The sequence below is a fragment of the Zophobas morio genome, unplaced genomic scaffold, assembly GCF_036711695.1.
Source record: "Zophobas morio isolate AGI-343-1 ecotype UQ-CSIRO unplaced genomic scaffold, CSIRO_AGI_Zmor_V1 ptg000023l, whole genome shotgun sequence".
NCBI lineage: Eukaryota > Metazoa > Arthropoda > Insecta > Coleoptera > Tenebrionidae > Zophobas > Zophobas morio.
The window spans coordinates 13806553-13818949 of NW_026972128.1; the positions used below are offsets into that span (position 1 = coordinate 13806553).

General features: G+C 32.4%; 2 protein-coding genes and 1 long non-coding RNA gene across 3 annotated transcripts; 2 read left to right on the top strand and 1 right to left on the bottom strand.

Annotated features, from left to right (window-relative positions):
* Window positions 1-6: 6 nt before the first annotated feature.
* Window positions 7-6721, top strand: LOC135134675 (integrator complex subunit 14). Its single transcript, XM_064063432.1, has 6 exons — window positions 7-281; window positions 5143-5313; window positions 5396-5567; window positions 5620-5813; window positions 5868-6443; window positions 6496-6721. Exons 1-6 carry the CDS (start codon window positions 123-125, stop codon window positions 6715-6717), a joined length of 1494 nt encoding a protein of 497 aa, XP_063919502.1. The 5' UTR covers window positions 7-122; the 3' UTR covers window positions 6718-6721.
* On the top strand, window positions 381-2591 carry LOC135134674 (dnaJ homolog subfamily C member 2). Its single transcript, XM_064063431.1, has one exon. The coding sequence runs from the start codon at window positions 586-588 to the stop codon at window positions 2437-2439; it is 1854 nt and encodes a 617-aa protein (XP_063919501.1). The 5' UTR covers window positions 381-585; the 3' UTR covers window positions 2440-2591.
* LOC135134678 (uncharacterized) lies at window positions 6711-9182 on the bottom strand. The gene is made up of 2 exons (XR_010281366.1): window positions 8699-9182; window positions 6711-7656 (listed from the first exon to the last, which is right to left on the bottom strand). It is a non-coding gene; the product is annotated as an uncharacterized LOC135134678 (long non-coding RNA).
* Between the last annotated feature and the right edge of the window lie 3215 nt (window positions 9183-12397).

Sequence of the window (12397 nt, forward strand, 5' to 3'; positions counted from 1 at the left end):
GTAGTTATTTATAAATGTAAACAAACAAGTACACAAGTCCAAATGCGGCACATTTATTAACTGCCAGTTTTTATTTTATTGTCTGTGCGCTGTTCCGCTGTTTATTTTATCCAAAAAACAAAATGCCAACAGTGTTGTTGTTGGATGTATCGTTGTCCATGACACGGCCTGTTCAAATCAGCGAAAATGCAGAAACGACAAGGAAAAATCTTGCGATTCTTGGTATTAAAGCCTTTCTGGATCACCTAAGTGTATATTCCAAGCTTGAATTTATTTCCTTGGTAAGTTTTTTTTATAAAAAGTAGTGGGACCGTTAGTTTTAATTTTTCAATGTTGGCTGCGATATGAGAGGTTAGGTTGTTTCACTTGTCAACGAACAAAATTCCTCTCTTTAATTTTGACGTATACGGTACACCATGCGGGAAAATTTGTTGCCGTAGAGTGTTTTATTACTGCAAAGTTTTATACAATTGTGCTTCCTAGTTATTTATTAAAAAACCGACACTGTATTTCTTGCAAAATTGAGTGCATTATTCACATAGAAGCAATTTTATATGAAAAACACGTGACGAGGTTATAATCGCTATGGGTGAAGTAAAATTAGCAAAAAACAGCAATCAGTGTAAAACGATAGCAATACGTTATCGTTTTGTACTGGAAACTGTTGGAGAAGAACAACGCGTGAAGTTTGTTCCACATCAAGTTAGAAAATTGAAAGTTGAACTGCCAGAAGAAGTGCAAGAAGAGTTGACACCAGAAAACGTGGAGTATGAAGATGATGTTGAATATTTAAGAAGCTTAGATCCAAAAGAGTGGAAGAGTCAGGATCATTACAAAGTTCTGGGAATTCCAACTCTTAGATTTAGAGCCACCGAGGAAATTATTAAAACAGCATATCGAAAAAAGGTTTTGAAACACCATCCTGATAAACGAAAAGCCTTAGGAGAAGAAGTAAAAGCTGATGACGATTATTTCACATGCATAACCATGGCATATGAAATATTAGGTAATTCAAGTAGGAGACGATCATATGATTCGGTGGATCCAGACTTTGACAACAATATTCCAAGTGGAGGAGAATTAAAAAAAGATTTCTACGAAACTTTTAAGTATTATTTTGATTTAAATTCTCGTTGGTCTGAGAAGCCAGTTGTTCCAAAGTTAGGAGGACCGGATTCAAGTCGAGAAGAAGTTGAAAAATTTTATTCATTCTGGTATGATTTCAAATCATGGCGCGAATATTCTTATGAGGATGAAGAAGACAAAGAAAAATGTCAAGACCGAGACGAACGTCGGTATGTCGATAAATTGAACAAAGCTGAACGTCTTAGAAAGAAGAAAGAAGAAATGTCAAGAGTACGAAGTTTAGTAGATTTAGCTTACAATAACGATCCTAGAATAGCGAAAATTAAACAAGAAGAAAAAGAGAAGAAATTGGCGGCGAAGAGAGCGAAGCAAACAGCAGCCCAAGCTAAAAAAGAAGAAGAAGAAAGAATACTCAGGGAAGCGCAATTACTGAAAGAGCAAGCTGAAGCTGCGGAACGTGCAAGAATCGAAGCTAAACGTCAAGAACGAGAAGTACAGAAGAGAGCGTTGAAAAAGGAAAGAAAAATATTGAGAGATTTTTGCAAAGCCAATAATTACTTTGCCGAGAATAGCGAACAAAATATAAATAATATGACTGGTCTTGAAACAATATGTGAAGTGTTTTCCTTGGAAGAGTTGGAGGAGTTGAATAAAAACATGCAAAGTAATGGAAAATCTGCATTTGAAAAAGCATTAAAAGACATCAACGAGCGCATGGAGAAAGAGAAGCAAGAAGTAATCGAAGCCGCAAAACAAAAATCCAGTGAAAATAATAAAGAGGCAGTGGCAAAAGCTGTTCCAGACTGGAATCAAGAAAATATACAGCTTTTAGTGAAAGCGGTGAACTTATTTCCTGCAGGCACAAATCAGAGGTGGGAAGTGGTAGCAAATTTCATTAATCAACATGGAACGTTCAATACCAGCGCAAGATTTAATGCAAAATTCGTATTAGCAAAAGCAAAAGATTTACAAAATACAGACTTTTCTAAAAATAATTTAAAAGACGTTGCTAACAAGCAGGCCTTTGACAATTTTAAAAAGGATAAGCGCACTGTGTTAAATGTTGATGAGTCTAGTATTTCCAAAAAGTTGGATGGTATCTCGCTTAACGGTGATAAAAAAATTACCAATGGAGATGTGAAAGTAAAACAAGAAACGCCTTGGACAACCACAGAGCAACAACTCCTGGAACAAGCATTAAAGACTTATCCTGCATCTACTGCTGAAAGATGGGATAGAATTGCAGAGTGTATTCCAAATAGAAGTAAAAAGGAATGTATCAAAAGGTACAAGGAGCTTGTTGAAACTGTGAAAGCGAAGAAAGCGGCACAAGCAGCTGTTAGCACGAAATAGCAACATAGATACACCATCTCACTTATTTATTTGATTCTGTGAAGCCTGATGACTTAACAATAATGCCAATTGTAAATCTGTAATAAAGTTGATAAATTAGTACTTTCCTTTATTAATATTTAGAATGTCAATAAAATCAGCTCTGCAATTTAGTGTCTTTTTTAATTTTTTCAAAAAACATCCTTGTTTGATCAGTTCTGGTTTATAAGATTTTATTTTCAACAATTAAATTTTTCAATTAAAGTAGGAGGTTTAAATACAAAATGTCAGTTCCACTAATCTATCAGTTTATGAAAACATGGAAGTTTAAAAGTTTAGATTAATTAACACAAATAATTTTATAAATTGAATATTGATTAGTATTACATCACCCATGACTTTTTGCGGAGGTGATATCAACTTTTCTTTTCAAGCAGAATAGAGTTATCGCTGTCTGAATTTCTCCGGTCCAGTTTAATGTCTCATTTATTTGAAAAAATACAACTTCGAAATGTACGTTTTTAGGTGGGTTAAATAGAATACTTTTTTCAACGGATATCTTTGTGTTAATTAATGTTCTAAATTTAAAACATCTACCTTTTCAAATAGCTAAGGTGTTAAATTGGAACTGAAATAAAGTAACACACCGATAATACAATTAACTACAACAAAAAAAGTAAAAATAGTTTGTATGTTTCGTTGAATATACAGGACATGAGTGACATAATTTTACAACATTTGAAAATACTGTTTACAAAACTGGTTTTTCTCCATAAGTTGCAGATATTTTGACACTTAATGTCAACAGTCAAATGGTAACTAAGTAATTGTCATGTCAAAAATAGATGTTAACTTTCTCGCCTTGCTGTATTAGTTTAGGGCTGAAAGTAAATGTTATTGTGTGGAAGAGACGCAAATGTAGACAACCTTAAATATTAGATTTTATCATATATCCCGGTCTGGATACTAGGGCTAATATTAGCTCTATAAATTCTTTAGACTCTTGTAAAGCTAAGGCTATTAATAAACCCCATTCTGCATCAGCTGTTTCACACCTTTGACGATTTTACGCAACCAAAATTTGTCAACAGTCTGTCCAAAGTTAGACTATAATTACTGGATTGTCTGATGTACAAAGCGTCAAGGATCTTTTGCAATTTGCGGAACTCTAACAGAACTACCGGCAGTATTTTCAATAAGTTTCAAGCTTCACATAAAGTGAAAACACGTTGTTTAAATTTCGCGTAAATAAAAAAAAAAATGGTCGAAAGTTGTTTCGACAGAACTTCCCTCGCCCCTGAAGTGCAAGGAAACATCCAGAATTTTCGAAAAACTATAAAATTTTATTTTGAGAATATAGGTGTATATCAATGCTAAAGTAAATGTAAATAAGTTTTTACTTTACAAAATTTTTGTGATGACGTCAATCATCATTTACACACATATTTCAACTTAGGTTTATGTTACAAGCGCCCCCCCCCCCCCCCCCCTCTTTCCAAAATTTAGGAACCGTTCTTGATTTAATTAATAAAATAAATTAATCTATTCATGCAAATGTAAAAAATGTTAATGCAATGGTAAATTACAAGTATAGACTGATCATATTTTGCACATTTTCGGAAGGATTTATTCGGCAAAATTTTGAGATGACGCAATTAATTTTTTGGAGTTGATAAACAGATACATTTTGATTAAAAAGTTATCATGCTTACAATAACTTCAAAACGTCTGCAAGATTTCAAAGTATTCAGTTTTGCAATTCTTGACTTAATCAATAAAATAAATTGACTCAATCATTAATTTTTTTGAAACACCCTGTATAAGCAAACCGAAAAAATATAAATGGAATGATAAATCACAAGTATAGACTCATCATATCTTCGACATTTTAGATAGATAGGATTTATTCGGCCAAGTTTTCAGCTGACGTCATCAATTTTTTGGAGGGGATAAGCAAATATATTTTGATTAAAAATTTATTATGCTTATCATAACTTTAAAACATCTGCACTGCAGGATTTAAAAGCACTCGGGTTTGCAGATGCAACATTAAACTGCAAAATGTACAATGTTGTTTTATAATTTTTATTAAAAACTCAACACGGAGTCATAAACTACATGTGTAGGACTATGTTATGTTATGCAATTTTGAAGTGACGTCATCACATTGGTGGGCATGATTAGACAAATTTTGATCAACGGTTTACCATCTACATAATATTCTTAATATAAATTCAAAATTTGACAACAATGGGCCCAGTACTTTCGTAGATTATACGTCTAATAAAAATCGGGACAGCAGGCAGACGGACAGACAGACGGAGATGGGAGACCTATTTCTTCTTACTGTAGGGGTCATGAAAAGTCGAGAAAACGAGTTGGTCGACGGACTCGATTACAATACTTCCTTCGCTTACGCTCGGGAAGTAATATTGTTCTTTGTATGTATTAATGAATGAGGTAATATAACTTGTAATTTAATTCCAATGAGGTTAAGTAAATTTTATTCTACTATCATAGATAATAGCTAATTTGCGATACAAGTGGCATAATGGCTAATATAATAATATAATTTATTTATGAGTGCGGTAATCTAACGTTGTCTATCTCAGATGAGTGGGAAATTTAAATTTACCATATACTATCGTATACTTATATCAACATAATTTTAACTAGGTAGTAACAGTACAGTTTTATAGTTAATTACTTCTCCGTTTTTTGCAGATGGCATTTTCTTCACTCTATGAAGAAAAATGCGCATTTACTAGAGACTATACTCTTATCAAAAATGAACTTCAAAATATTGAGGATTATGACAAAACTTGCATAGAAACGGCACTTCATGGCGTTAACCAGATGGTATTGGGCGAGTGGGGAAATAATACTGCTTGTCAGGTTCGTTTATCACATTCTAACTTTTATGATAACATTCTTATTTATATCGTCATTTAAGACATTTGAAACCTTGATATTTTAGGTAATCCTTATTACTGATGGAAGTACAGGTTTAGGGCCCATGTCCCTCAAAGAATCATTTGCTACAGTAAACCAGCGTTCCGCAACTAATCCTTTTCCAATCCCGTTTTCATTTCCAGCAAAGCTTCATGTGGTTTGTGTTGCGCCACCCAATGATCCAAATTTAGTAAAATGTACGGCTGATTAACTAATAAAAAGAGCCCGATCTAATGAGATTATTTTTAGCGAAACCGCTGTATCAAAGACTTGTAGATCTAACAGGATATGATGGTTCAATCTGCATACCGGAAAGTCCTTTAAATGAGACGACTGTAGTTAATATGTTTCAAAAATTAGCTGAAGATATGTACACGTCGTTCAAAGGTACATTAAAATGTGGCAATTTGGAATCAAAAATTATTTTATCTCCCGCACCAGTAGTAAGTTCGTCTACGCCGACAAAGTGCGAATTTTATTAACACGTAATATTTCAGCCCTACACCAAAGTAACTGATTTTGATTACCAGAGTTACACCATATCAGAGTTAATAGAAGTGTGTGGATTTATTTCTGTGACTGATGTAGGTTCACCTATGGCTGTCAGTCGCCACTTAGTATTACCAGCCAGCTCCAACAAAGACCATCTACCGCTAACCGCAGAAATAGATTTAACAGATGATGATGCAACAGATGAAGGAAAAGTTCCATCGTTTTGTGTTCTTCTTCATGGTGCACTCAAGGTTGAAAATATGGCGGCTGTGGTTACGCTAGCCGAAAACTGGTTCGGATTTGTTTATTCCTGGGCTGATTCAAAGAAAAAGTCAAACTTGATGTTAACGATATTAACACCGGGATCCGATGTAGTGCCATGGTTGGGTGATTTAAATAACTTAGGTCCTTCGGATTCACCAACAGAACAAATGGGCTCTTTTCCCGTGCGTCCACAAGAGAAAAGGAGCTACTCCCAGAACGGTGTCGTGTGGATTAGACAAGCCGGACTTCAAAGCGATATACAGAAAATTTTGAGACATGCTAGGAAATTACCAGAAAAAACACAACAATTCTATAAGGTAGACCGCGGTTTTGAGTTTTGGTTCCAAATCAAGTGATAAAATGTTGTAGGAGTTGAATAGATTGAGGAAAGCTGCGATTTCGTTAGGATTCTTGGATCTTTTAAATGGGTTGGCTTATATCTTTGAGCAAGAGTGCATGCAGTTGCCGGGAAGTGCTCACCCTGATTGTGCGCTGCAGCTTCAACATGCTGCTGAGGTGTTAAGGAAGACACAGAACCGAGATATTAAATATGTTGTTGTACCTTTACAAACTAATTACAACAGTTCTTAATTTATACATTGTTTTATTTTTTAAGTATACAACAAGGAAAGATTTTTGTTCTAACTAGATGTGGGAATTTGGGCAAAACTATAAGACACAATAACGGTCTAATGGCAGTACCACTATAATGTAAGATCGCAAGATACATCATGTTGGACGTACTGAGAAAAATGTTAGACAGTGGTGGCATTTTAAAATTATTCACAGTGCTTTTATTAAATGAACATGAAATAATATGAACAAAATGTAAAAAATGCCGTTGGAAAGAAGTTAAAAAATACAAGACTGTCACCACTATTCCAAAAATTACAAGCCTTCTAATCTCATTCATTTTTTTGGTCAAAATATTGTCAATATCAGTTTTCGATGTTTGGGTTAACTTTATGGTCAGAACAATCAGACTAAGAAATAAGAGTACGATCGGTAAAACTACTTTAAAAATAAGTAACGAATATTGTAACACTTGTCCATAATATACATCTATAACAGCACAAAGTACATAACTATTTTTAAGTTTAAGCGTTGATGATAATGTAAAATTAGGAATACTAAGTGATAAACTAACAATCCATATAAAAATTGTGGGGAAAATGACGGAGATGTCGTCCTTCCGTTTTCTATAATCGATAGTCACTAAACGATTTTCTTGTTTCGTTACAAGACATTCGTTGGAATCGTCACTGTTGGCATTACACGATGTGAGGGGATTTTTGTTATTTTTCTTGAGTTCCAGCTCATGAAGATTCCAGAGTGAAATCACATGGAAATTGTAACATATCAGCAGGTAGATCGTTAGTGTATTCAACAGTACTTCTGCTCCCTTGAAGAATGGACAAAATTCAGGTGGAAAATACCAGCTTTTATGATAGAGTGCAAGGACTTCGTTGACTGCCACATAAAGTAGACAAATATCTACTACTGATATTTGCAGTACCAGAGATAAAATACCTGCAAAATTACAAATAAATTATTAACATTGCAACTATACAGCGTGTTATTGAAAGGTATGTACAAAATGAAATCGGCAATTTGTCTCGAAGTATGGGTGCTAAAATTAAAAAAAAGTTCAGGTAAAAGTGTTCTCCTTTTAGAGATAAAAATTACTAAAATTTATGTCCAAATTTGTTGTACGCCTCTGATAAAAAGATCATTTTTCGTTTCTATAGCAACATTTAGTTTTGACAAAAGTTTTATTGTTACAGTTGCTAGGATTTACTAAAATAAATTAATTTTACCTATTTATTCTTCAGTTGCGTCTAAAAAGGTTGGATAAGGGTTAATTTTCCCCTTATAATTTTGTTAACACAAAATAAGTTTTTCAGACTTCTTCGACTTCGCGAATAACTGTCAATTTTTTTGTACGTACCTTTCAATAACACCCTGTATAGATTATAGTAAAAAAACAAACATTTGAAATTTTCTAGTCAATGTTGTTGGACTTACAACATGTATGTATTTTTGCATTCTGTTAAAACGTGTACATTTGAACAGGATAAAAATTAGTCCAGAGATTACTTAAAGGTGAGTTAAACAGGTGTTGGTGATAAAGAAACAAATCAGTGGAATATTTTGAACAATTTTTGTGTAGACTATGTTTAGAAAAATGCAAACCAACTTGAATAAATAAAATGAAATAAGAATAAAAAGATATGGGGTTTGATATTGAATTTTTGTTTTTTTTTTCAATGACATCAAGACAAAAATTGAAAAAAATTCGTTAATTATATAATTAAATTAATTTTTTAATATAGTTTTAAAAGTAAAAAAAAAATATCTCATGTTATATTCCTCCATTCAAATTTAAAATGTTGTTATTTTAAATGAATCAATTATCGTAGTGGAAGTATCAATTGGTACTGCGGCTGTAGTAACGTCTGTAAACAGTTTAATTTCATTGACCAACCCACATATAAACACTTGTTAAAAGACAAAGGAATAAAATCAATTTTCTCTTTTATTACTCAAACAGCGATAAAGAATACATACATACCACTGCGTTTGCTTCTTATTAACGCCAAAATGTGAACTAGATTAACAACACTGCCACAAACTAATAAAACAAAATAAATAATATTAACCCACTGTGCTTCCGATAGTCTTCCAATGTTTGTAACATTGCCAGCATTAGTAATATTATCACTAATTATTATGCTTTCATTTTGTACTTCATTTACGTCCATTTTTAAAGTGTGTCCCGAACACGTTGCCATGCAGTTCTTAAGTCATGACGAAGACTGCTGTTATTGTAAGGGAGAACGCATAATGAATAATAGTTAAGTGTCTGTCTAAAAAGAGTAAAACCTTTGAGAAGGGGACATGATACACGACTCACATGTCTTGGATCGCATTTGTGTCGTTATTCTTAGAAGTCTTCGGCATTCACGATCCTGCGGAGCCTGTTGGGCAAGGTTGGTTCAGTGGCGTACTTATTTTTAGTAACAATGCGGATTACATCCAAGCGGAAGACGAAAAATAACGAGGTATTCTTGAGCGCACGTTTCTGAAGCGCAAGTAACTAAATTTTATGTTATGGTATACCTAGGCGGATATTTGGATTTTGTATAGTTAAAATATTACGGATCAAATTTAATAAAACAATTAGAGATATATATATTTTAAATATGCTGTTTGTTAATGAATCAACCGATTTTTTAATTAGCAGCTTAAGTTTAAGTAAACAAATATTAATAAAATGCAACAATGTTTAAATCGACTTTCGTACGAGATTATTTATTTTTATTTAAACTTACACGGAATGTTTCTACGTCCATTTATATAATAATATTTTCATATTTTTGTTAAAATATAAACATATGGAAAAAGTTTTGAACGTGCCATACTCTCCATTTTAATTTTTTTTTTATTTACGTCCGACATATTTCAACAATGCAGATATGTTGGGTGTTTCCGCGCCGGGAGAACAATGCAAGTCTATTGAATTTTATTTATTCCTGCTTTCGTGATTAAGCAAACTATGATAGTCACTGTTACGTGCTAATATTTACAATCAATTAATTTTTTCGATCAAAATCATCAACCTTATTGTTATAACCGGTATTAGGGTAATAAGTACATACTTTTTCTATAAATAGTTATTTATAGGTGTTTTTATGTAACAGCACCCTAAATTTTATTATTTTAAATTTAATTTTGCTATGCACAAAGCAGTTTGGGTTTCCAGAATTTTAGGAAATAGCTATTTGTGCAATAAGATAGGAAAAGTGACATTTTTCCACATTCTAGACATGAGATTTTTGATCGAGACGAAGTCGAGATCAAAAACATGTCGTGAATGTGGAAAGACACTTTTCCTATCAAATTCCACACAAGATTTTGTAAAATTAGGTAAAAAAACTCTTCATTATAAATTTAATTGAATAATAAAGTATCAAGTCCCTTTTAATGCAATAAATTTGTTGTCATGGAAAATACAAACAAACAACGCAACATTTTGCAATTTTTCAACGTTTGAAGTGTTTTGGGTATTTCTTGAGGTAAAAATGTTGGAAGGTGATGTTTCATCAGTATCTTTTGATGTTGAAGAGTCAGCCACACTGGCAAGTAATTCACTATTGGCCGAGAAATCAAAAAAAAAATATAAAAAGGCGTACAAGGAATTTGAGAAGTGGTGTTTGATATTGTTTTGTTTTATTTTTCCGCTCTAGTTAGGAAAAATTTCATTTTTCCTAACCCAAATGGATGTGGAAAACTTGAACAATTAACAACCGAATTTTACAAATGAAATTTTGTGTATTTCTGAAATAATAATAAATCATTACGCGTATTAAAAGATACTCAAGATACTCATTAGTAATAAAAATTTGTCTAAGTTTATTTAAATAGAACTACCCTAGTCCCTGAAGAACACAACAAATTCAGCATTTTCGGAAAATGTTAACATTTGATTTTGGGAAATTTTATTTATTTTATGATAACCCCTGTAAGTTAAAAAATATAGAAAATGCCAGTCATAGTGTAACAAAAAAATGTCCCCTGAGGATCGGCGAACTGCACGTTATTAGTTCGATGAGATTTCCACTACCCTGTATAATATGTAAGTAATTTGGACTTTTTATGGGAACATTTGGATATCTAAGATAAAAATTCAAGGTAGGTCCATAAACCGAAAGTACATTTTATAAAATTTAAATCATGTTTATCAAGCTAAAATTTGAGGTATCGTTGTTAAATTGTTGCGTGTCTAATAAAACTCAACACAGTATTCAATACGTATTTTTCATTAAAGATTTATTCATATTCTTTTTTAACTTTATAGATGGAATGAATAAATAAATTTTAGTGTATAATTATTAGCGTAAGCTTTGAACACATCAGAAATCAAATTTATTTGAAATACTGGTACCTATATATTTCAAAGAAATTTGATTTCTGATATGAGACGAATACTAATCAGTTTTTGGAAGGTATGGATAAAAAAAATTTGGTCACCATTTTTCCATCGATAATCTCAGGATTTCGACAGTGATTGGTACACACTGTAGTTATGATTTTTTTTAATTTCCATCAGGCATATCTCGTAGACGACAATGGAAAACCGGCATTTTTGTATTTCGCAACGCTAAGAATATAGATATTAAAAATTAAACAATATCGGTACGTACATTAATACGGTACTTTTTAAATAGAAAATAACAATAAATACGATGTAGGTATACGTAAAGAGTTACGTTTGCCTTTTTAACTTTTAATTGTTGAGGTTTTTTTAAATATTAATTTACTTAGTTTGTAGTACTAATTCAAAACAGTAACATTAATGTTTCAGCAATAATTGATTAGTTTTTAATTTTCTCCTCTGTCTTTGGCAAATATGAATTCTCATGCTTGTTAAAGTGTTTCTAAAGATATTTGGAAACAGATTTAAATACTTTTATTACACTCTCAGCCGGACATAAATGCCCCTACCATAAATATTTCAAAGCCCAGCGCCGCAGGTCAGAATTCTGCACTTCACTGCATTGGAATCTGGAAACCAACCCCGGAAAACGGGTTACTTGGATACTTTTATGGGCATTAAGCTCAATAGCAGGCAGTTGAAGGTTGACCAGGGACTATAATGACACTCATTAAGTGATTAACTTTGTTTCCAAATATCTTTAGAAGTACTGTAAGATGTTGACACAAAAAAAAAGGTAGACTCCCACAAAAGGGATTATTGTTTCAAATTACTAGTTTTAGTAATGCCATATAATCTTACAAAATTTGGAAAACTATAAATAACATTAAGCTTGCCGGTTACTACATACCAAAAAATGAAGGGACGTATTTGGAAATTTTGATCGAAAAAGAATTAAATGAATTAAGCATATTTTATAGGACAAGTTTTTACTTGGATTTATATTATAATATTATTCAACAAATTTACAAAAAAAAAATACTTATAAATATATATCGACGTGTTGTTTTTTGTGAAAAGGTATTAAGTAGGTAAGAACATATGAATTCAAACTGAAGCCGAATCTCTTGCTACAAAATCTAAAAACGACAATTTTGGCGTCATAAGAGCTTCACACCATTCTATGACACAACCATAGAAGCGTGCTTTTTCAGTTTTTGTGTTCCACGCCATGCGAGATCGATTCTTAGATGTTTGATCTCTTCAGAATTTTTTCTTTTTGTGAGTTTGTTTACATACAACCCTCAACTGTTCTAATTGAGTCTTATATAATTC

What these genes read in the sequence shown, in the direction of transcription:
- LOC135134674 (XM_064063431.1), top strand. Translation starts at nt 586, where the DNA reads ATGGGTGAAGTAAAATTAGCAAAAAACAGCAATCAGTGTAAAACGATA.
- LOC135134675 (XM_064063432.1), top strand. Translation starts at nt 123, where the DNA reads ATGCCAACAGTGTTGTTGTTGGATGTATCGTTGTCCATGACACGGCCT. An exon ending in GAAATAATACTGCTTGTCAG is followed by an intron (nt 5,314 to 5,395) that starts GTTCGTTTATCA and finishes TTGATATTTTAG; the next exon opens with GTAATCCTTATTACTGATGG. An exon ending in TGATCCAAATTTAGTAAAAT is followed by an intron (nt 5,568 to 5,619) that starts GTACGGCTGATT and finishes GATTATTTTTAG; the next exon opens with CGAAACCGCTGTATCAAAGA.